At 35.5% G+C, this 24,216-nt stretch overlaps 1 protein-coding gene across 4 annotated transcripts in view; it reads right to left on the bottom strand.

Annotated features, from left to right (window-relative positions):
- Positions 1–24,216, bottom strand: part of ATP2B1 (ATPase plasma membrane Ca2+ transporting 1) — a 66,278-nt gene that overhangs the window by 23,250 nt on the left and 18,812 nt on the right. For all 4 annotated transcript variants that reach the window (XM_045292675.1, XM_030886244.2, XM_004700406.3 and 1 more), the window contains exons 3-12: positions 22,556–22,810; positions 22,302–22,427; positions 18,046–18,186; positions 15,606–15,644; positions 14,478–14,639; positions 12,536–12,750; positions 9,074–9,316; positions 7,343–7,584; positions 5,188–5,425; positions 126–305 (exon numbers count right to left, since the gene is read on the bottom strand). In XM_045292675.1, the coding sequence (XP_045148610.1) occupies positions 126–305; positions 5,188–5,425; positions 7,343–7,584; positions 9,074–9,316; positions 12,536–12,750; positions 14,478–14,639; positions 15,606–15,644; positions 18,046–18,186; positions 22,302–22,427; positions 22,556–22,810 (1,841 nt within the window). The remainder of the gene's footprint in view (positions 1–125; positions 306–5,187; positions 5,426–7,342; positions 7,585–9,073; positions 9,317–12,535; positions 12,751–14,477; positions 14,640–15,605; positions 15,645–18,045; positions 18,187–22,301; positions 22,428–22,555; positions 22,811–24,216) is intronic.

Raw genomic sequence — 24,216 nt, 5'->3', positions numbered from 1 at the left:
CAACATGTCTCTCCTATGCCACCAGGGCTCCTTGGGAAATACATAGCACATTTTTAGTATGTATTTGTTTAATGAAATAGCTAATAAAAACAGATCAACAACAAAAAAGAAAATTTAAACTTTACCTCTCCTTTCTCATTTCGTATTCTTCTGTTGAAATCTTTACCTTCTAGGCACAGGAAATCTTCCCCAGGATGTAAAATACCACACTTGGTAGCAATAGCCCGAGCAGTATTAATATTATCACCAGTGACCATCCGCACAGTAATTCCAGCTTTCTGACATTTTTTAATTGCATCTGGTACCTGATTTACATGGAAAAAGAGAAAATTATTATTTCCAGAGAAGGGTGGAAATTGTACTGAATATGCACTGCATTTTAGTTCCACAAATAACTGAAACTTTAGTATCATCTCAAGTTATTCAATATTTCTTGAATTACCTCTAGTAATCTTTTCTTTTCCTTCAACCACTAGTTTTACTGGTTGTTTGCCTTATTTCCCAAGGTTTTTTAAAGCCTCTCTACTCAAATAATTGTTTTTCTTTTTCAGTTGGCTTTCTGCTTTTCTAGTTGGACAGCCCAAATCACACTAGAGTAAATGCTAGGTTCTGACTGACCCACCTTCCTTCCCAGTATAAATGAGGGGGCTTCACAATGTTTGTGGTAATACAGAGTTAAAAGATGATGGAATTTTTTAACACATTTTCCAAACTTTGAAAGTTTTATTTTATTTTTTTACTTTGAAAGTTTTAAGGGTTACCTCACCTTTACATATCTTTTACTACTTTATGTGCTAATGATTCTTAAGTACACATTTTTCGCTGACATTTCAAGTGCTGGATTCAAAGTTCTACCTAAAACTGAACATCAGAATTTCGTATTTTTTATACCTACCTACCTACCTACCTACCTACCTATTGTAACAGAAACCCAAGGATCATATCAACCTCTTTTCATCTCTTACCCCATACACCTCTACAGGTAAAAGAGCCTTGTGGATTCTAACTCAGTTCTTACCCTATACCAGGTCTTTCAATTACCAGAGCTTTTAAATTGCTTGATGTCCCTTTAAAATAGTTTTTGTACTTAATGATGGAGTGCTTTTTCTAATACACCAATACACTTCCTTAAAAGTGTCTGATGATTCAACTGCTATGCTATAAGCCATAAAGCTTTCAGCATCAGGGGGAATTGCTAACAAGGCTCAGTTTAGTTTAGTTTTCTAGGCTTGCCTAATACTGTTATCTGCTATATATCATTTCATAGATGAATTCTGTATACTATTTCTCTGCCTCCGTAGTTCCTTCTGTCTGTTTCTCTTTTTCCTACTTTCTCTAGATAGAGAATCCATACTTCTACCAGAACAGGAATTGCAAATTCAAATGCTAAGCCACAAGGTTCTGAAACGTATTTGGCCCACCACCTCCATTTCAGGAAAAACAAAAACCAAGCACCGCTTTGCTAATTAAAATTTTTTGTACTGTAATTTTGTTCTGTAATCCAGGAAAAAGTGTAGTCATCTGCTTTGCCAGGGTCCCTGTTCTCATTCAGCATCTTCAACTCCAAAGAGTGACATTGCCCACGTTGGGAAACACTGTGCTACACAGTCTTGCAGGTAATATAATCAAGGAAAATATGGGACACGAGACAAATGGCTAAAGAAAGAGCGACTCCATTATAGACCACTTCTAGCACAGTAGAGCGAAAGTTCAAGTTGACAGAACCGAAGATTTTAAGAGAGCAGAAATCCAGATTTGTGTCATTTCCCAATACTTAAGAGTTTTTACACACACGTGAGCACTACATGGGGCAAGCTACTCTGACTAAAGGCTAAATTTGGCCTGCAGGTTATCTGTGATCACCATTCTGAATTCAAGCAGTCCTGGTGGTACAGCTGGTCCTAACTACAAGGTCAGCAATTCAAACCATTCAAGAGAAAGAAAAGGTTGTCAGCTTCTATAAAGATTTTGTTTCAGAAATCTTACGGAGCTGGTTTCTGGTATGAGTTTTGGACCAGGTACGCAAGTAAGTACTAGTGACACAGTAATGAGAAAAAGAGGGAGTCTACCCAGATTAAAAAAAAAAAAAAAAATCAGTGCTTCATTTCAAAAATACTACTTGACCATGTAAATATTATGGCTATTCCTATACCTTATTTAAGACAAAAAGAAAATTAATCTACATAAAAAAGCACTCAATGACTATAATATTCACAAATCCTTTGGACAGGGGAACATGGAATAAGAAAAAGAAACTGCTAAAATCAAACTGTGGCAAATAATGTTTAAGAAAGGCAAGCTAACATATACTGATTATTTCTTGTGTTTTTGAGTCAATTCTAACTTATAGCAACTCTGTAAGACAGCGTATAACTGTTCTATAGAATTTCCAAGGCTGTAATATTCATAGAGAAGCCTTGTTAGTATAGTGGTTAAGTGCTTTCCTGCTAGCTGTTCAGTAATTTGCACCCACCAGGAGTTCTACTGAAGTGTGGCAGGATGTAGCCAAAAAGATTTGCAGCCTAAGAAACATGGAATAGTTCTCTGTCTTATACGGCCACATTATGAGTTGAAATCAACTCAATGAAAACTAAATGGAATCTTTATAGGAGCAGACTTTCATAGCATTCTTCTGTGGAGTGACTGATGAATTTGAACCACTGAACTTCTGGTTAGCAAACTATCACTGTGCTATCAGGGCAGCATTTGGAGTATTTAATTACCACCCAGAACTTCCACATAAAATTCACAAAATCCTTCATTTTCAAAAAAAGGAATTAAAGAAAGATCAAGTATTCAAGTGCCCACACAGAAAGAGTTACCATATATACTCGCGTAGAAGCCGAGTTTTTTAGCACATTTATCATGCAGGTTCTGTGATAAAATTAGGTGCCTTGGCTGATATTCGGGTCAGCTTATCCTTGAGTATATATGGCAAGCTGGATTTGTTCCCGATATTTAACTACTCATGATTCTTTATAACAAGAGTGCAAGTAAAAAGTGTTCAGAGAAAGTTATTCTCATGCCAATTTAAAAAATTCTTATTTCGTGATACCCAAAAATAAAAGTGTCACTCATATGTTAAAAAACCGACAAAGTCCTCTGGGAACCTCAATACCAGCAGCACTGGTAACAGCAATGCTTTCCAGAGGACTGAAGATGAAGACATCCTGATTTGACTTTCAAAGCCATGAACCCATACAAAGAAATGTGGATGGTTTTTCTTTGATCAAACACTGGGGGATGGATCCCACTGGATATTTCATAGGCATTTAAATGCCAAAACCTAAAAGTAAACTCAGTGATTTCCAAAAGGTCAGTTCTGATTTACTGCAATAATCTTAATGGCTTCTCTACTTCTATTCATTTCTCACACAGAAACCCTAATAGTATTTTAACAACATAAATTACGTCACTTCCCAACTGGAATTTTTTTTAATGACTTCTCACTGGTCCTTATGGTCTATTAGGGTCAAATATAATCAATTTCCCCTCACTCTCCACACTTGCAATCACAGTGGAATCATTTCCATTTTTTGCATTAGCTAAGTATTTTTCTCACTGTAAGAGCTGGAAATTTTTGGTCCCCTTGGCCTGAATGTTTTTCATGCAGCTATGTACACAGTTGGGAACCCAGGTAAGGGAGACAGTGGGCTATATGTTGGGTTGCTAATCACAAGGTCAGCAGTTTGAAATCACCAGGTGCTCTGAAGAAGACAGATGAGGCTTTCCATTTTTGTAAAGATTTACAGTCTCAGAAACCCACAGGAGCAGTACTATCCTATCCTATAGCATCACTATGAGTCAGAATTGACTTGATGGCAGTGAATTTAGAGTTAGAAATTTGAGCTCAGCTCAAATGTCCCATCCTCAGAGATTCTCACTGTAGCTCCCCTCAGTTGCTTTATTATCTTGTGTACAATGTTCTTAACCCTTATCACACTTGTAGCTATCTTATCTAATGTCACTCAGCTAGTCTCCCATATGCAATCTGGAATGTAAGGTCTTTAAGGGTTAAGGACCAAGTTTAATGTTCTTACACTATTTTCATTTGTCCGTGCATCTAGCTGCCATTCTGTGATTGCTATTTTCCCTCTCCTGAATACAATCATCATGACTATTTTGTTCACTGCTGTATTCCCAGTGTTTAGAGGGTTGCCTGACACAACACATTAGGTGTTGAGTCCGTTGATAAAGCCATATACCTTACATTGTCGCCTTTGTTCAGAATGTGCATATTTGCTTTGTCTCTTGGATTAGCTCATATATCATCGTCCCTTTATTTATTTATTTTTGTCATCATCTCTTTTAAGTTCCAGGGCAGGTAATTAACCTAGAGGAAACCTTATTGGACACTCTGCAATAATTAATACTGCGATTGTTTCGTGCCATAGAATTGGTCCCAAACTCATGGTAAATCTATGCACAAAGGGTTTGGACTGTTGTGATCCAGAGTTTTCACTGGCTAACATAGGGAAATAGATCACTAAGCTTTTCTTCTGATGTTTTAGCCTGTAAGCTCACTGAAAACCTGTTCAGCATCTCAACAACATGAAAACCTACATGACAGGCAAATGATGCCTTCCTTGGAGGGGTATGGCCTCTGTAAGAAGGCAGGAATGTATCACTGAACCACCACGCCCTCTAACATAACAGAGGGGCCCTCTAACGTAACAGAGGGATCTTTTAAGCACATGCATTTTTGGCAAATCTGGGATTTGAGCCTTAGTACATACATCTCAGAGGAGCCCTGGTTGATTGGTGGATATGTGTTGGGCTGCTAACTTCAAAGGTAGTAGTTCAAAACCACCAGCCACTCTGCACGAGAAGGATAAGGCTTTTTTTTTTATAAAGAGTTAATAATCTCAAACACCCACAGGGGCAGTTCTACCTTGTCCTATTGGGTCACTTTGAGTTAGAATTGACGAGATGGCAATGCATTTTTTGTGGTTTTGTTTATAGCTCTATTGTCTATGGCTAATCACACTATTTTAAAAAAAATCAAATGAGAATGATAGTACTCATACTTCACAGAATTGAACATTAAATAACACTTCAGTTATCTTGGATCCACACAAAAAACTCACCAAATCACAACTAGCAAGAATTTTATCAGAAAACCAATGAAAGTTAGCACCTAGGTTTCCTACAGTTAAAAGAATCTGTGCAAGCAGAATACTTCATCACCTCAGGTCTCACAGGATCTTCAATCCCCACAACAGCAATACATGTAAGGCCGGTGACAATATCATTTTCATTATCCCACTCTGGTTCTGCTTCTCCTGCTGGAAAATCTCTGAATGCAAGACATATGGTTCTCAAGCCTTCTGATGCCATCGGTTCAATTACAGTTTTTACAATATCATCACGGTCCCTTGGTCTGAATACTTTTGCCTCACCATTAGCACTCAAGATTTTGAAACACCTAAAAGGTAATATTTAATTAAAATATCAATAATGGACAAAAATAATGGGTAATGCCATGCTAAATGAACTGGATGGACTAGATATAATGGGATCTGAAATATGAGAATTTTATATATTTCATTTTCACAGAACTAAATCATATCCAATCTTCACTTTCTTTACAAAAAGTTATCATCTTTTAAAATTTCATGTTCTCATTTTACCAGTTATGTTAGATATTGTCTAAACTTCAATCGGAATGTAGTGCCTTTAACTTTTTCCTAAGAATCCCGAGTGGCAGAAACGCATGTACTATATAAGGATAGGCTGAAAAGTCATGAAAAATTTGTTTGGAGCCCTTTTATATACCTGATCATATTACTATAGAATGAGCCATTAATGTGAATTTGCACAAAATTTTTAATGTAAAAAAGTCCATGTTCAATCAGTTCCTTACCTGGAAGTTATTTCATTGCCAACATTTTAACTATTGAAAGAAAAAACTTATTTTAAAGCAATCATTCTGTCTCCAGTCTATCTCCCTTGTCCCTCCCCCCACCAACTTACCTTACCTTATTCCCTGATGCAAAAATTATCTTAAATCATGGATTGATTAAAAACAAACAAATTAAAACTCCAATTATACTATCTGGCCTATGGAATTAAGTTCTAACTGCTCAGCCTAACATTCAGAGGTGCTACAATAAAATGTAACTATTACCAGGGGAACACTTACAAGTACACTTACTACCAGGTCCTGGGCTAGATGTTTCAAATGCGTTATTTCACCAGCACAAAGTTGGTGGTAGTTATCTTTTTTGTTTGTTTAGTGAAGAAAATAGAAAAATCAGCCCAAGATTCCATAGCTAGCTTATCTGAAAGCCAGAGTCTACTCAGTTTTTCTTGGGGAAAAATCTCCCTACTTGTTCCTCTATGCCATCTACCTGCTACCCAACCAGTTAAGACTGAGTTTTCAACCCTTTCACACCGAAATCAGTTAATCTGGAGTGTTGTGAAGTTAAGAAATCGTTGGGTGCCCTGTGGGTAGCCATTCACTCTTCAGCTGAATGATATAACCAGCTATTCCCTAAACATGACCTGCACATTCCTGCCTGCATTCCTTTCATAAGGCTTCCTTCAACTATCTAAAATGCCACATCCTATGTAATGCGACCTGGCATTTTAAAATTTTGCAACTACCTCTCATGTGCTACTTGTTCAGTTACTTTGTCTTAAGCAAATTATCTTAAAATCCATCAAGTGTTCATTAAACTACTATGCATTATAATCCATACATAAACAAATTAAAATAAGAGATATTAAAAACAGATGTTAAAATTTCAAATGATTTCCAATTTAAAAACCCCATCTGTTCCTAGCTAGAACAAAAGAAAACAAAATAATCATAATGCCTGCAGTAACAATAGGGAGATTCTACATAAGTACATAGTCAAGATACTACTTGTCTGTAAAAGTAAGAAACATTACAATCCAAATTGACAAGATATACTTAAATATGACATCAAAGCAGCATAAATGATAGTTCTCACTTTCCTAGATCCCATTTCCTTTGAGCCTATAATATTTAATGCAATGTTGGAAAAATAAACTTGAGTTCTCCTTCTTCCCAGGCTTGTAGTTTTCACGATACTGTAACAAGGGGAATACCATGTCTTAAAACAAATAACCAGAGTGTACTTCATTAAATTTACCAGACTGAAGGTAATGTTATTTTCCTTCCCTGTGTCAGAGCACTGAGAAGTACGAGAAACGGGGATGTGAAAATAGCAGAGTACACGGCACATGGCTGAAAAGCATAAAACACAGCTCATATTCAAGTCCTGTCCAGTATCTGAGGTTCACAAAAAGAAAACAATAGTTATTCCATAAATCAACTACTGCTAGCAATTTATTCACCTAAGTGGTTTACTCTTACTTTTTCAGAATTATCTCAGATGCACCCTTGCTGAATATTCGAAAACTTCCATCTGAATTTTTCAGGACAGTGCTCATGGACTTTCTAACAGAATTGAAAGTGTAGACTTTGTACAGAGCTTCTTCTGGTATTTCATTTCTCACATCCTGATAATCTCGTTTCAAATCCAAAAGAAGCCCCAACAAGGCACATTCAGTTTTATTACCAACATGACGAGGCAATCCGCCCTCTTTCTCTGGTGGCTGTAAGATAAAAAAGGGTTACAACCTAGTAAGATCTCAATTCTCTATGAATGTTTTATTTATAAGTCAGGATGCTATATTCTAAAACAAAATTAAATAGGAAACATATAATGCCACCATTTCCAAGAGGAACACAGAAATTTACAGTAAGAAAGAATCTTGGATGAGGATATTGATTCCAATCTTAGCCCTTCCAGTTACTAGCTATATAAACTTCTGACAAGTTACTGAGCTGCTGTGATCTTGAGTTTCAGCATCTGTAAGACAGGAATACTTATGATCCAGGAATTGAATTTGTTAAGAAGCATACATTCATGACATAGAGTAGACTTAATAAATTTAAGTTATTTTTTACTTAAAATGTATTTACATATTTATAAATAACTGAAAATTAAAACTACATTAAAATTATTTATAGCATAAAATAAAACTGCATGAATTAAAATCAAGTACTGCTGCCTTAGATATACAGAAAAGCTTTAGTTCCTTCCCTTCATGTTTTCTTCACAAGTATTATATGATTATTACAAAGGTTAGAGTGTGTGAAGTTCAGACTTTCTGGTAATAAGTGTAAGGCATGGCTAGATTTAGAACCAAGATCCCATAAACTTCCTACTCTCATAATCTAATTACTGTACACTTTCATTAGTTCAATAATTTGCAACATATACTTTGTCAATGGATTTGTCAACCAGTCAAAATGTAATTTTAGGCTTGTTATAAATAAATATGATTTAATAAACTTGAGAACTTGAATATACCCTATAACAAAAATTTTGAATAACTTTAATGCATTTTTTTGAAAAGGACCATATTGCAGCCTATTGAGAAAGAAAAACCAGATTATCAAATATATAAAACATTTTAAGTTTTGAAACAATCTAGTTTCAAAATTTTCTTTAGAAAATTGAGAAATGGGGCAGCAGGGGAGGGGGAAAAAATGAGGAGCTGATACCAAGGGTCTATGTGGAGAGCAAATATTTTGAGAATGATGAGGGCAACAGATGTACTAATGTGCTTGACATAATTTGATGTATATATGCATTGTCATAAGAGTTGTATGAACACCCAATAAAATGATTTTAAGAAAAATAAATAAAGAAAGAAAATTGATAAATGACTTTCTATAATAAGATAGCTTGGTATTTCATAAAATAAGTTTAAGACAAACTTTGATTTTAGTGTTTACAAGTTTCTGAATACAAGATTTTCAAAACAAAGAGAAAAAAAATACAAGCAAGCAGAATATTTATATAACCAATGGATTGTACACTAACACCAATTGTACCAAAAGAAACCTTCTATGTACTATACTGACTTCAGGAGTCCTGGTGACACAGTGGGTATGGGTTGTGCATAATTTTTAAAAACCTAAAAGAATTTATTTGTTTTATTTATTTAGTAACAGTAGGCATAAAGAATTATAGTCTAATTATTACAGATTTGGGGAATGAATTTTAATGCATATAAATTATTGGAGAAATCTTACCAATATTTTTGATGTATAAGCACAGTTCACAGAAATTCCTGTTACAAGATAGGACAAAATATTTGGTGGAATAGCTTCAGGTTCAGGAATCTTTTTATAATGTTTTTCATTTATGTAAGCTTGGACAACTGTCATTCTGTTCATTGTCAATGTTCCTGTTTTATCTGAACAAATGGCTGTGGCATTTCCCATGGTTTCACAAGCATCCAGATGCCTTACTAAGTTATTATCTTTCATCATTTTCTACAGTAGAAAGAAAAATCTAGTTAGTTACTTGTAAAACCAATAATCTCAGTATATTAAAATTATTTTATCTGATGTAAAGTATAAACCAGAACTCCCAAATATATAGTTACATAGTATTAGGTATTTGCCAATTTAATACTTGAAGAGTTTAATTTTATATGATGCATTCAAATTAAGCTACAAATAAGACATTTTTTTTCTGTTTTCGAGTCCTATATCACTACATAACACAACCTAGTAAATGAATGCAGATACCTGCATATACACCTATTTATCATCTTGAGTACCAAAGATGGCTTCAAAAAGTTTGAGGAAATATTCCATTATCTTTTAATTTCATTGTTCCTTGAAATTTTCAAAGCCCCTCATATGCCTCCAATAGTGTCTGCTATTGGAGCTTTCCTATTCCAAGGACAAATGAAAATCTGTACTTGGGCAAAATCAAACTTATAGCAGTATAAAAATACATTATACTTCGGTATTAAATTTCCTCGTTAAGTGGTGCCTTGGTGGCACAGTGGTTACTTGTTGGGCTGTGATCTGGAAGGTATTTTGAAACTACCAGCTGCTATGAGGGACAAAGATAGGGCTGCTTTCTATTCCCATGTAAAGTTAAGAGATTTGGAAATTCAAAAGGGCAGGTCTACCCCAGCCTATATTGTTGTTATGGGTTGGTATCGAGTCAATGGCAGTAAATTTGTTTGTTTTTTGGTTTATTAAGTAGAAAACAAGTTTATCAATCATGAAGGGGGGAGGGGAAGGATTTCCCTCCCTAATTTTTATTGTGAATGATTACAGAGCAAATCAATGTTCCATTCAGTAATTCATATATACTTTTGTTTCACACCACTGGTTGCTGTCCCCACTGTTTACCATCACTCATTCCACATATCCCATTTCTATTTCTTCTTTCCTCTTTGTCTTCTCAACTTTTTCCTTGAGTAAATGCTTTTTCCTCAAATGGTTGAATGTTCTAAGTAATGTGTACCTTCCTAATGTCATTGTTCACCTTTTAGGTTTGTCTCGTTTGGCTGAACTCAAGCCGGAGTTCTAGACATGAGGGTTAACACAGGAATAGTCTCAGGGTTTCCAGAAAGACTGATCTCTTTCTGATTCGGAGTTTTGTTCCACGTTTTCCAGCCTTATATTGTGATCTCTTTTCAGGGTAGTTGGTAGTGGAAGCCAGGCAACATTGTGTTCTTGTGGTCTCCGGGTCTCAGTGGGGGCTAAGGTTTCAGTACTGTATTTGTCATTTGGACTAACGGTTAAGTTTCCATGTATCTTTGGTTTTCTTCCCTCTTCTTTGTTCCAAAGGGGGAGTGACCGATAGCCGCACCTTACATGGTTGCTCACAAACTTTGATAACCCCAGTTGGGCTCCTACGCACCAAAGTGGGATGGAGAACACTGCCTTTGTATAATGTTGTGCTAACTGATCTTGATGTCCCTCTCCCCTAAGATTATGGATGTAGTCTTATTTACCTTCTCACTCTTTTCAGCTTGCGGGTGTATGTATCCACTTGTGGATTGCTGTTATTGCTATTACTGCAGGATTGTATATGTAACAGTATTTACCTCTGTGCCTTTAATTCTTGAACTCTTCTGAAGGCCTTCCTTTGATCATTTAGGCTTGCTATAAATAAATATGATTTATTTTTTGCTGACCTCTCTTATTGTACATTGCATTTCTCTTCACCCAAGTTACCATGTGCCCTTCTACTTTGTAGTTAGTGATTTCCCCTCCCACACCTGACATCCACTAAAAAAATTTTTCAGTGAAAAACATTCTAGAATTTTTACTATAGTGGTCTCATAGAGTATTTGTCATTTTGTGATTAATTTAATCAGTATATCTTTCTGGTTTATCCATGATATCAGGTGTTGGACAGATTTTACACTATTCCTTAATGTTAGTATTCCATCATGTGTGTATGTACCATAGTTTATCCATTCATCCACTGATAAGCACTTTAAGTAGTTTTCCTTTATTGTGAATAGCGCTGTGATGAACATGACATGCACAGCTATTCATATCATGACTTATTTTGGTCAGATTTAATAAGCCTAGAAGTGGGACAGCTGAATCATATGGTATTTCTAAGAGCCCTGATGGTGTAGTGGCTAACACATCGGGCAAGTTCAGCAGTTCAAAGTCAGGAACCACTCCATGGGAGAGAGAGGACTTTCTACTCCAGTGAAGTGTTAGTTTTGGAACCCCCCAGGGGCAGTTCAACTCTGTCCCATAAGTTCATTATGAGTAGGCATCCACTCAATGGCAGTGAATGAGGACTAGATGAGAGCTTAGTACAGACTATGCAATTTACATTATATTGCTCAATGTCAGCAAAGCTACTTAAGGAGTACTGCTAATTACCATTAGACAATTTAACGGAAAATCATTCTGGAAAAAGGATCAAAATTGTGCAAGCTAATAAACTTTTAATTATTTTTTCTCATGTGATACAAAGTAATAATAAATATATACTCTTCTAACAGATTATTACTCTGGATAAATGGTAATTACAAAACCATCAAAGCACATTTTCAGTATTCTATTAGAAAATCAAGGACTATAAAGCCAGTGGTTAGAAAAAGTAAGCCTATTCAAGGGCAGTAACAAGTTGGCTCTAAAGTGAGAACAAAGCCAGGACCTCTGAAAACAGTAAGCAGGCTGGTGAGGATGAATCTTTTGAGGAGGGAGTGAGAGGGAAAAGGGAAAACAGGGACTATACTGGGAAGGAGCTTGGTGTAAGGAGTTTGGATTTGATCTTATGTGTGATCAAAAAAATCATTGGAGGTTTTGAGCAAGGAAATACCAGGATTTGAATTTTTTTCTTTAGGAACAGTCTTCCTATTATGGAGAAACTAGATTGCTTGGGGGTATGAGGGCAGAAGCGTGGAAGTACACAGACTTTGGAAAGCTGCACTATAGAGAATCCTTCTTGTCCTTGTAGTACTTAGTAAAGGACTGGCATTCTTAGCTTAATTTTATAGATGGGGCAATGCAGATGGTACCACTTGATGTCTATCATGTAATGAAAATTAGGCTAAAACATTGTCTATATCAGAGATATTCAGCTGGGGAGAAAAAGACACAGTGATTCTACAAAACACAGTACAAGCTCCACCCCCACCTCCCCATAACCTGCGCTTCCAATATCAAAGAGAGCAACCAAATTTGAGTCTTTAAATATAATTCTAACTATTTTCTACTTACCTTGACTGAATAAGCCAGTGAGATAGTAACTGCAAGTGGAAGACCTTCTGGCACGGCTACCACTAAAACTGTAACTCCAATAATGAAGAACTTCACAAAATATTGTATGTAAATTGGAGTACATTCAGCAAGCCATGGTTTCTTCTGAACCCAAAATGTATTAATTACAAAATATAATACTAGGATGATAACTGTGATGGCGGACATCAACAGACCTTTCAGCATATAAATAAAAGAAAAATATATTATTTTTATATTCTAGATACTACTCATTGCCAGTTATATGCTGCCCACTGGAAATATAATTGACTTAACACCTTTATTTTAATTTTCCTGAGAAACTGTTACTCCTTTCTCTTCCTAACTCATTCATCACTGACACTGTCGGACTAAATTCTTGCTTCTAATAAAGACCTATTCTCAGAAAGCTTCCTTAAAATCAATTGTATCTTCTGCTAGGACAACAAAGAAAACTCAAAGGAAATATCAACAGCTTAGCAAAAGTGAGGACTTTATATGCTGAAAAGGCAACCTCCCTGATGCTGAAAGAGAAGCTAGTAAGAATATGATTAACAGAGACAACCTGAAATAAAATAGTCAACCCTATACTTAAAAACTAAGAAACCCAGGTGACACAGTGGTTAAGTGTTTGGCTACTAATCCGAAGGTTGGCAGTTTGAACCCACCAGTTGCCCCAAGGGAGAAAGATGTGGCAATGCGCTTTGATAATGATTTATAGACTTGGAAACGCTTATGGGACAAACCTCCTTCCCTGTCCTATATAGGTTGTGAGTCAGAATTGACTTGACAAAGGGTTTGGGCTGCTAACAAAATAAAATAAATACTTTCTGAATTATTAAATTAAAAATTTTGGCCTATTTTTACAGCTCCATTAACAACAAAGACTAAGCACTACTATGCGTTAAAGGAATTTCTTATTTGAAGATGTTTAGCCATTCATCATTGAAGATTAAAGACATAGAGCAATTAAATATGCAAGGGGGCTTCAAGAAGTTGGTGGAAAGATGGAACTGAAAGATGATGGACGTTTCTTCATGTATTATCTGAAGCCCCTTATTATTGGGATCTACAATGTTCACTAAATAATGTCAATCATCTTAGATCGACCCTTTTTCCTAAGGCTATATAAATAAGTGCTACCACCATTTACTTACGTACCACAAAAAGCAAGTATCTGCTACTAGGTAGTAAGCTTAATGAAAATAAAAGTTAAAAGTTCACTTTTTCTAATATAATCCTAGAGTATTAAAATAATGCAATTTAACTAATTTTAATAACACACGTTGATTTATCAACAGTGTTCTTTTGCTAAGATCCTACTGGTAGAGGGCATGCTCTGCTTATTTTCTAAACAACATGTGCTTTGGCAGCAATTTGTCAACTTCAGTCTCACTAGGATGACACTATTTCATCCAGTTTAATTAAACAAAAACTTTGAAGTAAAATATAAACACACACCTAAATTATTGTATACATAATCAGTAAAAATAATGAACAAAATGTGCAATAAATTTTTTTAAATTTAAATATCTTTTTGAAATGTAAATATAGCTGGGTAATTAGCACTGAACGACCTCACAGTGGGTTGCGCGTGTTTCTACTATTACCAAACACTCAATGAGGGCAGGGGCCTGTGAGTGGGCCAGATTTAGACACTAATCCTAGCCAGCCCCAATCAGCTAGTTGATAGTAGACAACTGCCTCTATGAAAATGGGGACAATGGTCCCTAAGTAGCAGATGTTCTACAGACTTGTAGTAGCTATAGACTTCATAAAGGTTATAGCACTTTGTGGATAAATATTTTTTTAAAAACTTGCTTTGTACTCACTAAATAACAAAGCCTGTCAAAAGGTAATTTCTAAGCAGAAAATTATTGTATGTTAAAAACAAAACAACCTAATTATGTTCTATATACCAGACCTGCTTTGCCAATCTGGACAGCCAACTTTGTGAGTTTCCCTTGTAAGACAGATTTTTCCTTTTTTGGCAAATTTGCTTTCTTTTTGTCTTTTTCATCACCATCACCACCATCTTCACTCTTCAAAGGCTGCATTTCCATGGCTGCACCATCCTGGGCTTTTGCTACATATAAAAGCAAATATCATTTCATTACATTTTAGAGGCACATATCACTCATAACATTTGAAGCATTTAAATAATGAAAAAAAAGTTATTATAAAAAGTAATAAAGCTTTAAGCACATAATGTGTTTTTATATAGACAAAAGACAATGCCAATATTAGATTTTGAAAATGTACAAAATTTGAAAATGTTATGCTAGGTACACTAAGGAATTAAATCAAGGATTCTTAAATTAAGAACTAAGAAATAATAAACAATCGTTTTTCTTCATGTATGCTGTGTTAGGTGACTGACTTATCCCAGACAGCAGAACGGCACACATTCCTCCCAGATATGACAGTAATGCAGATCATTATATTTGTCTGTAACCATACAGACAAATGTGCACACACTTACAGACGTCTAAATGAATGCGAGATTCTGATGGCTGGTACCAACAGTTAAGTGCTTGACTACTAACGAAAAGGATGGTGATTTAAACCACCAGAGGTACTTCTGGAGACAGGCCTTGCAATCTGCTTCCAAAAGGTCACAGCCTTCAAGATCTAGTTGGCACACTTACTGTCACTATGACCAGAACTGTTCTGACAGCAACCAACAATGTAAACAAATAAATGCAAAGCCATTTAAATGATATATAGTGTTTATTTTATTTCTTATCATGTTTGCTAGCAATTATCCACAGAATAACTGGTATTAAAATATATGAAATGCTTAACATGAAAATTACCTACATTTGAATCTTTCTAAGTTTACTATCTAAAGTCATAATTATAATCTTTTTAAGCATTGTAGAAGTTATATAGCTAAAGCATCAGCAGGAAGACAGGTTAACCCAAGTTAACATACATTGTTTGATTTCTCTGCTACATGTATCTGACTTTCTAGACGAATATCTGTACACTGTTGACATAGTTGGGGTATAATGAAACCAATCTCTCTATATTTTTATCCTCCTAAATTTACCTTTGTTGCGATTCTCAATAGCTCCATCTTGCTTCTTATCTGTAGGGAAAAAAATGGGAATTAAAGCTTTCCAAAAGAAATGAATACAGGCATGCTAAATTATGCAGAGGTAGTTCACATTTCCATAACAGAATTGTTATACAATGGGCATGATGGGATGGTGTGTGTTGTGCTTATGCATTACATTCTTAGCTTATCATGACCTGCTTATCAATCACTCCTTACATCTTTCCATCAGGGAATATTCCAAAATAATTTAGGGTAGTCATGCTTATTTGGAGAAGCTCTGGTGGCACAGTGGGTTAGGTATGTGCTGTCTTCTAACTAGCTGAAAAGTCAGCAGTCTGAAATCGCTAGCTGCTCCGTGTGAGAAAAATGACGCCTTCTGTTCCTGGAAAGAGTCATAGCTTCAGAAATCCACAGGGGCAGTTTATACTTGTCGACTTCGCCACAAGACTTTATTCTTTTATACAGTCAAATAGGTACAGAAGTTTCCAGGCTAAATGCGGGTATAATGCTAAGAAAGCAAAGAAGGCTGGGAGGGACAGAGGAGAAAGTAATAAAAAGACAATAGATATGCAGGATAGTTTTGGTGGGAGAGAGAAGAAAATAATTCTGTATAATAGGAGAAGAAAAAGATTAAAACCCCAGAATACAAATCTATGAATGTACAGAATAAATCAGTAAGACAGTTAATATAATGTCCCAAAGCAGTACAGATTGGGAGATAACAAAAAGATGAGAATGCTTGAAGTAATAAACTAATCAAGGCATATCCTATGGTTGAGAGTAGAGAAATTAATAGAATATTTAAAACAACAAAGCAGTAGTTGAACCATTCAGCCTACTTTTCTCCCAACCCCTCTATCACAGAGAATTATCTTCAACTGGAAAAGGTGGAACAAATATAGCCAAGAAGGAACTGAAGCTCAGATAGACGAGGAGATAGTAAGAGAACACCCAGCTCCTCTCGGTGAGCTCAAGTTTGGAGGGACACCAGATAGCCACATTCCCAGTTACTAAGGGAATTGAGACAGGTTATCATGGATTTCTTTTGAGTAATAGCCAAAGCAGTCAAGAGAAATGGAAAAGGGCTGGAAGTCCACAGATGGAAAATGTTTTCTGTTCTACAAAACAAGGTTCAAAAATCATAGACTGTGAGTTGAATGTTAATTTCTGGGAATACACTGGAGTAGATTAATAATAATCAGTGTATAAGTCTTTCGAGAAAGGGTGTTTATGGGAAGAGACACTGTGGGGTCAAGATAGTATAAAGTTATGTGAAACTCTTCTTTCTTCTTAAGGTTCCTTAATTTTAGGCGCCTGTTTATTAGCATGCACCAGTCTGTGTGAGCAGTAAGCCCAAGAAAATAGAGTTGCACATGCTACTTCCTAACTTTTTGGTCTAGAACAAGTCACAAATTCTGTGAGCCTTAATTTAATCATCAGAAATCAAGAATAACAGGTGTCACCTCCTAGATCTAAAGAGATAATGCACATACAAAAACCAAACTCACTCCTAGTGACCCTAAATGACAGAGCCGAACTGCCCCTTTACAGGGTTTCCAAGGCTACAAATCTTCACAGGAGCAGACAGCCTCCTCTTTCTCCTGTGGGGCAGCTGGTGGTGGTTTCAAAAATCCCAGCTGCATACTTACGAGAATGGGATTTATGAATGATGCCAAACTTCTAAAAGAGTAAAAGTTTGATGAGACTAAAAGAGTCAACAAAAAAAAGGGCCCAAAAAGAACTGAAAGAAACTGTTATTTTGTTAGTCAAGTGACAGCAGGAGATGATAACAAAGTGAAATGAAAGAATAGCAGGGGAAAAAATGAAGTGTTCACATACTTGATGAGTTTGTCTGGTTATTGTAAGGGGGGGGCAGTGAATTCACTACATATCCTTCATGCACTATTGTAAAAGGGGTTAATGAATTCACTAGAGAGCCTTCATGGAAGATTAAGATTATAGAGTAAATATAAAAGCTGTGAGGTTTTGTTTTATTTGGCTGTGTTACAAACTGAAGGTTTGTGGCACCTCTCATTGACAAGTCTATCAGAGGCCATTTTACAGGGGCAAGTGCTCACTGCATGTCTCATTTTGGCCATTCTCACATTTCAAACATCTTAACAATGTTCTTGTTCACTTAATAGCTACTGCATAGTGTAAAATATAACTTTTATATGCACTGGGACACCAAAATATTGTATGACTTGCTTTACTGTGATATTTGTTTACTTCAGTGGTCTGAAACTGAACTAATGGTGTCTCCAATGTCTGTCTGCACTTGAAAGTATAGTGTTGAGGAATGAACTTTTTGTAGAAGTACTCATTCAGAGTCTCAGGAATGAAGTCTGTATTTTGTACCAGTCTTTACAACAATCTAACTACTGTACAAATTTTAAAATGTCAACTCTTAAAAGAAAATTGGTATACTTACTTTTCTTTTCCTTTTTCTTCTCATCTTTCTTCTCTTCTTCTTCACCTCCAGCTCCAAGTAAGGTAAAGATAATTCCAGTTTGAGAATTTATACCTACAGCTGTAACTACCATTCTTCCAGAGCCTTCCATTACATGAGTACCTATAACAGAAAAGCGTGTTTTCTATTAATTTTAATATCCCGCCCACCAAACCCCAACCTTTAGTAATGTTGATTTTAATATTCCCAGTATCTAATAAATTAAATTTATGACATTAAACAAAGCCTACTCTTTTGTGCTTACAGTTCTGTTATCATTACATCTGAGTTCGAATCTCATGGTACCATTTATCGTGTGGTATCAGACAATTTACATCTCTATTCCTCCTCTGTAAAATGGGATGGGTAACAGTGCCTATTCCCATGGAAACATCATGAGAATCAAAAAAGCTATTCAAATTAGGTATCCAGCACAATGGTTGGAATTTGCAAAGGTTCAATGTCTGCTTATTGTTATTATTATAATTATAATCAGGGCTATTATTAGGGGAACCTTTCTGAGAAATGCGTTGCTTATTTTTTTAAAAGGTGCTTATGAACAAAAAACCTCTTCAAGTCATAGTTCATCTTCCACTCACAATTCTGCAACCCCCGCTTGCCCAGATTATTGCAAGGGTTTCTTAGCGAAGTCTTCCTGATTTTTTCACTCATCCTGGGATCAGATCTAATATTTTCAAAGTACTGATTTTATCACATGCTTCTCTAGGCTCTAAAAAATGTCTACTCTATACTGTCGGCTGAATTATGTCTAAATTCTTCACCCTGAGACTGATAACCTTTCAAACTGATGGGCCCACTACTTTAACATAAAATTCAATTACATAAGGCCACACAGCGCAAGCATTTATTGTAAGTACAGAGATTGGGAAGACAGATGCCATGCCACATGAAAATCACCAAGGAAGTACAGACAGAAGCTAAGAAGAGATAAGGACCTTTCCCTTGAGTCAACAGAAAGAGAAAGCCTTCCCCTAGAGCAGGCAGCCTAAATTCGGGTCTCTAACCTCTTAAACAACGCGGGGGTGGGGTGGGGGTGGAGGTGTCATGAGAACATTTATTGATTTCTAGGTTCTTGCCAGGTTGGCAGGCAGACATGATGATGATCTAGAGACTTGACCAAAGTCATACAACTCTTAAGCAGTAAAACAAAGATTTCACTCAGATCTATCAGAGGGTAGAAGTTATATTCTTTCTGTAATTTTATGCTAATAAGGTTTACATATAGTTTTCTAAATTGTATATCCATAGGTATGCATTATTTCTCATTCTTTAAGAGGCTTCTTCCCCTTCTATAGTTTTTGTGTATTTTCTGTTTTTACAATCAATGAAGTCTTCAATATAGTAATTACTTGAACTTGATCTTCTCTTAATTTATAATCTTATGGAGGGCACCTATAATCATTTGCTATACCAAATCAATGGCTCAGTGGTTATTTATTGATGAAGAGAGCAAAGCACATGCACTTAAGAATCTGATTAGAACTTTGGTTCTCTTGCTGTAAAAAAGCAATGTTTTTCTGGAATGCTGGACAAGTTGCAGACTACACTGGTGCTGCCATCACATTCCTACCTACTATCTCCTCTGCCAAGAGCAACGCAAGCAAGCAGCTTGTTGAAAATAATGAGCCAAGCTGGGACAGGTTAAACCTTCAACACCAAAAGACAGCAACTATGACAGAAACAGACTCTTTTGCAATACTCCAATGTTGAACAAAACATTTTTCTCTTTTGTGAAACAGGAAAATCCATTCTACTAGAAAATGGATTGAAAATGAATTTGATTTATAAATGGGCATACTGCAAAGCAAGGATACCAATTTAAAAATCTTGCAGTGTGTAATAAAAGAGAAGAGGAAACAGCATGGAGTCACTGCTGCCTCTGATTTTAAAAAGCAACTGTAAAGGGAGTAAAAGAAAAATTCTCCATATTAGGGCATATATCATTGAATCACAGTTATTTACCTTTCTGGGCATTTTTTAAGCCTTTCATAAAAAATAAAAACAGAAAACACACTTTAAGAATCTATATCCCGAATATTCCACCAGCGAATAATATCTTTGTTAATGAGAAGGCAATGGAATTTATTGGAGCAACAAAAAGTGAAGTTCAGGGTGGTGAAACAACATTTTGTTAGGCAGTTCCATTTTTTAAAGGCCATTTTTTGCTTTTTCATTATTTTGTACTTTTTTCAGATTTAAAATTTTTATGTTCTGTTCTTTCTTAACACAGGTAAGGAAATTAAATATGCTCAGGCAAAGCAAATAGTTTTTGTCCTAGTCATGTCTCCACCACCAAGTGAATAGCTACTTTAAAATTCTAAATTTAAGAATCCAAGAACAGCCGTGAGAGATGGCATCATGAGAGTAAATTTAAAAATAAATGCATTTCATGTTTTTCAGTACATTTTTGGAATAGAGAAATAAATGCAGAAAAACTTTCCCACCAAAAATGTGGTAAGGGACACAAAAAGTTATTTCAGTCTTTTCTTAAACATGGAAACTTTATAGAGTTCTCTTGGTATACTCGGTGCATTAGAAACCAGAGTCTGCACGAAGCTAGCTAAAACAGAAAAGGACCAAAGTTAGTTAGGGGAAGTCAACCTGAAGAGTTAGGGGCGATGTAAACAAGCTAAATGCACACAAAAAGCCATGATGTATATATAGGAAAAAGGGAACAAGAGACTATCCCTATTCCAGAAGATCACGGCCCAGTTCGTGAGAGGTAGTAAGGTATGATTAGATAGACTTCTTCATCTTTAGGAGACATTAGATTTAATTTAATCGAAACTAATTATAGTTTATTGGAAGCATTACAAGGAACAATGGAATACATATATATTATACTTAAATATACTATATTTAAATATCCAGGACATTTCTATTTATAAAGAAACAAACCACATACTGTAAGAATTTTCTAAATGATGCAGGATATACTGAAGGTATAAAAAACTGAAGATTTCTTCAAAGAAACATCAGAACTTTTGTCCTAAATAGTATTTATTTTTCATCAATTATTTGGGTGCATGCTACATATGTGCATGCACACACATACACATGCATAATTAGTTTGTAGTGGTAGGGAGGTTCTGCATGAAAATTTCAGCTACACTTAAATATATTAAAAGATACTACCTAAATTTGGGTATTTGTGCTTCCAACTTGTGATGCCATCATAATTAGCTCTTATGAGGATTTTAAAAGTTTGACCTTTGTGAAATCATGTTTAGACCATTAAAATATAATGTTCACAAAGAAGAACTGAAAATTGGCAACTGCAAAGGTACCAAATAGTTAAATAAGGACTTTTTGAAAATATAAAAAATGTTAGCATTAGACTAACACTGCCTCTCCCCAAACTCTACAATAAATTCAAATGAACAAATACAGTTCATGTAGATCATTATCTAAGTTCTTTAAATAATAGTAGAAAATTACAAGTAAGACCTGGAAACCTAAAGTACTGACATGATTTTGGAGTCATGCAGTGATATTCTGACAACATTCTATTTAGCATTTTAGAAAGCAGCTCATAATGCTCCCATCATCCTTTTCATTTCATTTTTAATTAACCTTAATTCAAATAATCATAGTTTGGCTGTTACATGAGCTTCCCAATAGAAACCACCTCTTCCTATCAAACAAATTCTTCCCCTCCCCATTATCAAAACGTTTTAATCATTAGCAAATTCAATCCTGACTAGAAGTGTGTGCTACTCTTGGACCTACTGTTGATTTTTCATATAATCTTGGACAGTTTATATTTTAAGTAGGTTTCAGAGAGGCAAACTTTTAGAATATATCATTCTTTTTTATAAAAAAAGAAATAAACAAAAATAGTAACAGTACTCAAACCTAGGCTTTGCAGACTAAAATATAGAATTGATTAAGTTGCCTTATATACATAGTAGTTTTGAATTTTAGATTTCAATGGCCTACCTAAAGAAGAAACATGATTAGTAAATGTCATTAAGTCTGTATTTTAGTTTTATTTATAACCCAATGTTTAAGTCTCAAGCTTCTTGATTTTTATGGACTCAGATTTTTCATGTATACAGATTAAAACATCTAAAACTTACAAAAACCAAAATGTTGAAAATTTGAAGGACAGAAGAACACAATCCTTTTCACTATACAGGAGGGTTAGGGGAAAATGGTATCAGTCAACAACAGTTATACTTGTAGGGGGAGAAACCACTTCAAATCTAAAGTCATACCTGATAAAAGTAAGGGATCTTTATCTAAAGACTTCTTAACATGATCAGATTCACCAGTCAATGAACTTTCATCAATTTTAAGATCGTTGCCTTGAATGAGGATGCCATCAGCTGGAAGGAGATCACCTAAAACAGAAAGCAATAAGGTGCTATACTACAATAAACATAATCTGACTACAATAATGTTACTTGCAGTGCCAGAGGGATTGCCCGTTTTACTTATAATGCCCAGATTTTAAGCTCTTTTTATTTACCGTATTTCACTTGAGCAATATCTCCAACTATAATGTCGGCTACAGGTATCTGAATGACCTGACCGCCCCTGATGACAGTGAACTTCTGTTCTTGCTCAATTCGACTCTGCAAACCTCGGAACTGTTTTTCCTTACTCCAGTCATTGAAAGCTGTTACTAATACCACACACACTACTGACAAGAGGATTGCAGCTCCTTCAATCCAGCCAGTTTCACCTTCACCTTCTTCCTCTCCAACAGTAACTTCTCCGCAAACTATTTGGAAGGAAAGAAAAATGCTATCAAAAGACATTCTGAACTGATCGCAGCACTCATGCAGTAAGACCAGACTGTATTTATTTTGGTTGTTAATCATGTTTCTTAACTTCCTCATGCTCTAGAGGTAGGATAACAGTAAATGCTGCTTCCCTCAAAACACTTTTCAAGCTGAAGAAGTGATCATGCATAACTGTGTGTGACTTTGTTAAATAAATTTACAGTTTAACTTCTTTTAAATATTAGCTGTAAGAACAATTTCTCCCTCACTCCTCCCAACCCAGATGATAAGAATAACCCCTGTATTTTACACAGAGTAGGTCTGGACTCAGAAACAGAAGGACTGTGTTGACTGAAGTGAAAAACTACCATAGAGTTGATTCTGACTCACACGTGACCCTTTGGGTTTCCGAGACTGTAAATCTTAATGCGATTAGAAAGCCTCTCCTTTCTCCTATACAGCAGTTGGTGGTTTCGAACTGCCAAATTTGCAATTAGAAGCCCAATGCGTAACCCAATACACCATCAGGACTCCCACTGTGCTGCCTATTCACCTCAATAGAAACATAGCTAAAATATTACATTTCAAGTGAAACAATTCAGTGGATTCAGTATGAAAGGTGAACCCAACAGCCACTCCACAAGGGGGAAAACAACAGCCATCTGTTCACACAGAAAGACGAACAGTCTAGGAAACCTGTAGGGCAGTTCTACTCTGTCATATAAGTCAGAATCAGTGGGTTTATTACTATTCTTAAATGCACTGGTATTTTAAAACTTCTACGTTTTAATTTCAAATACATAAGCATCTATAGTTGGAATTCACATAATAAAAAGCTTTATGAAGTTCTCAATAATTTGAAAGTGTATAGAGGCCCCAAGACCAAAAAGCCTAAGAATTAATGGATACAGATACTAGATTCACTTATGATGCAGGGTAAGCACTTTCATATCAAACAGTATTAGTCGTAAATTTTTATGACTATATACTTATAAGTAATGGATTTCCTTTTAGCAAATTACTGTTTCTGAATGTTAAAACACAATTATGATGAAAAGATGCATACAGAATACTATCATGGATTAAACTGTGTCCTCCCAAAATGTGTTGGTAAATCTGAATTCCTCTCCAATATCTGTATGTTTATAATCCCCATTTTGACTATTGTGTTATGTTTATAAAACAGTATTAGAACAGGGTGCTATATTTTTTCTTTTTGCCAATGCCACCTACTACCTCATCCCCAATTATAGACACATTAACAATACTTTTTTTTTCCAACTCACTTCCATTGAGTTATGTATGACTCACAGTACCCTATAGGATAGGGTAGAATTGCCCGTGGGTTTCCAAACTGTAATTCTTTACAGGAGTATAAAGTCCCCTCTTTCTCCTGCAGAGCAGC

This window comes from Echinops telfairi, unplaced genomic scaffold, assembly GCF_000313985.2.
Source record: "Echinops telfairi isolate 266 unplaced genomic scaffold, ASM31398v2 ScPeMD7_2;HRSCAF=8, whole genome shotgun sequence".
Lineage (NCBI taxonomy): Eukaryota > Metazoa > Chordata > Mammalia > Afrosoricida > Tenrecidae > Echinops > Echinops telfairi.
Note: the sequence above shows the minus strand (reverse complement) of the source record. Positions and strands in the feature narration are given on the sequence as shown.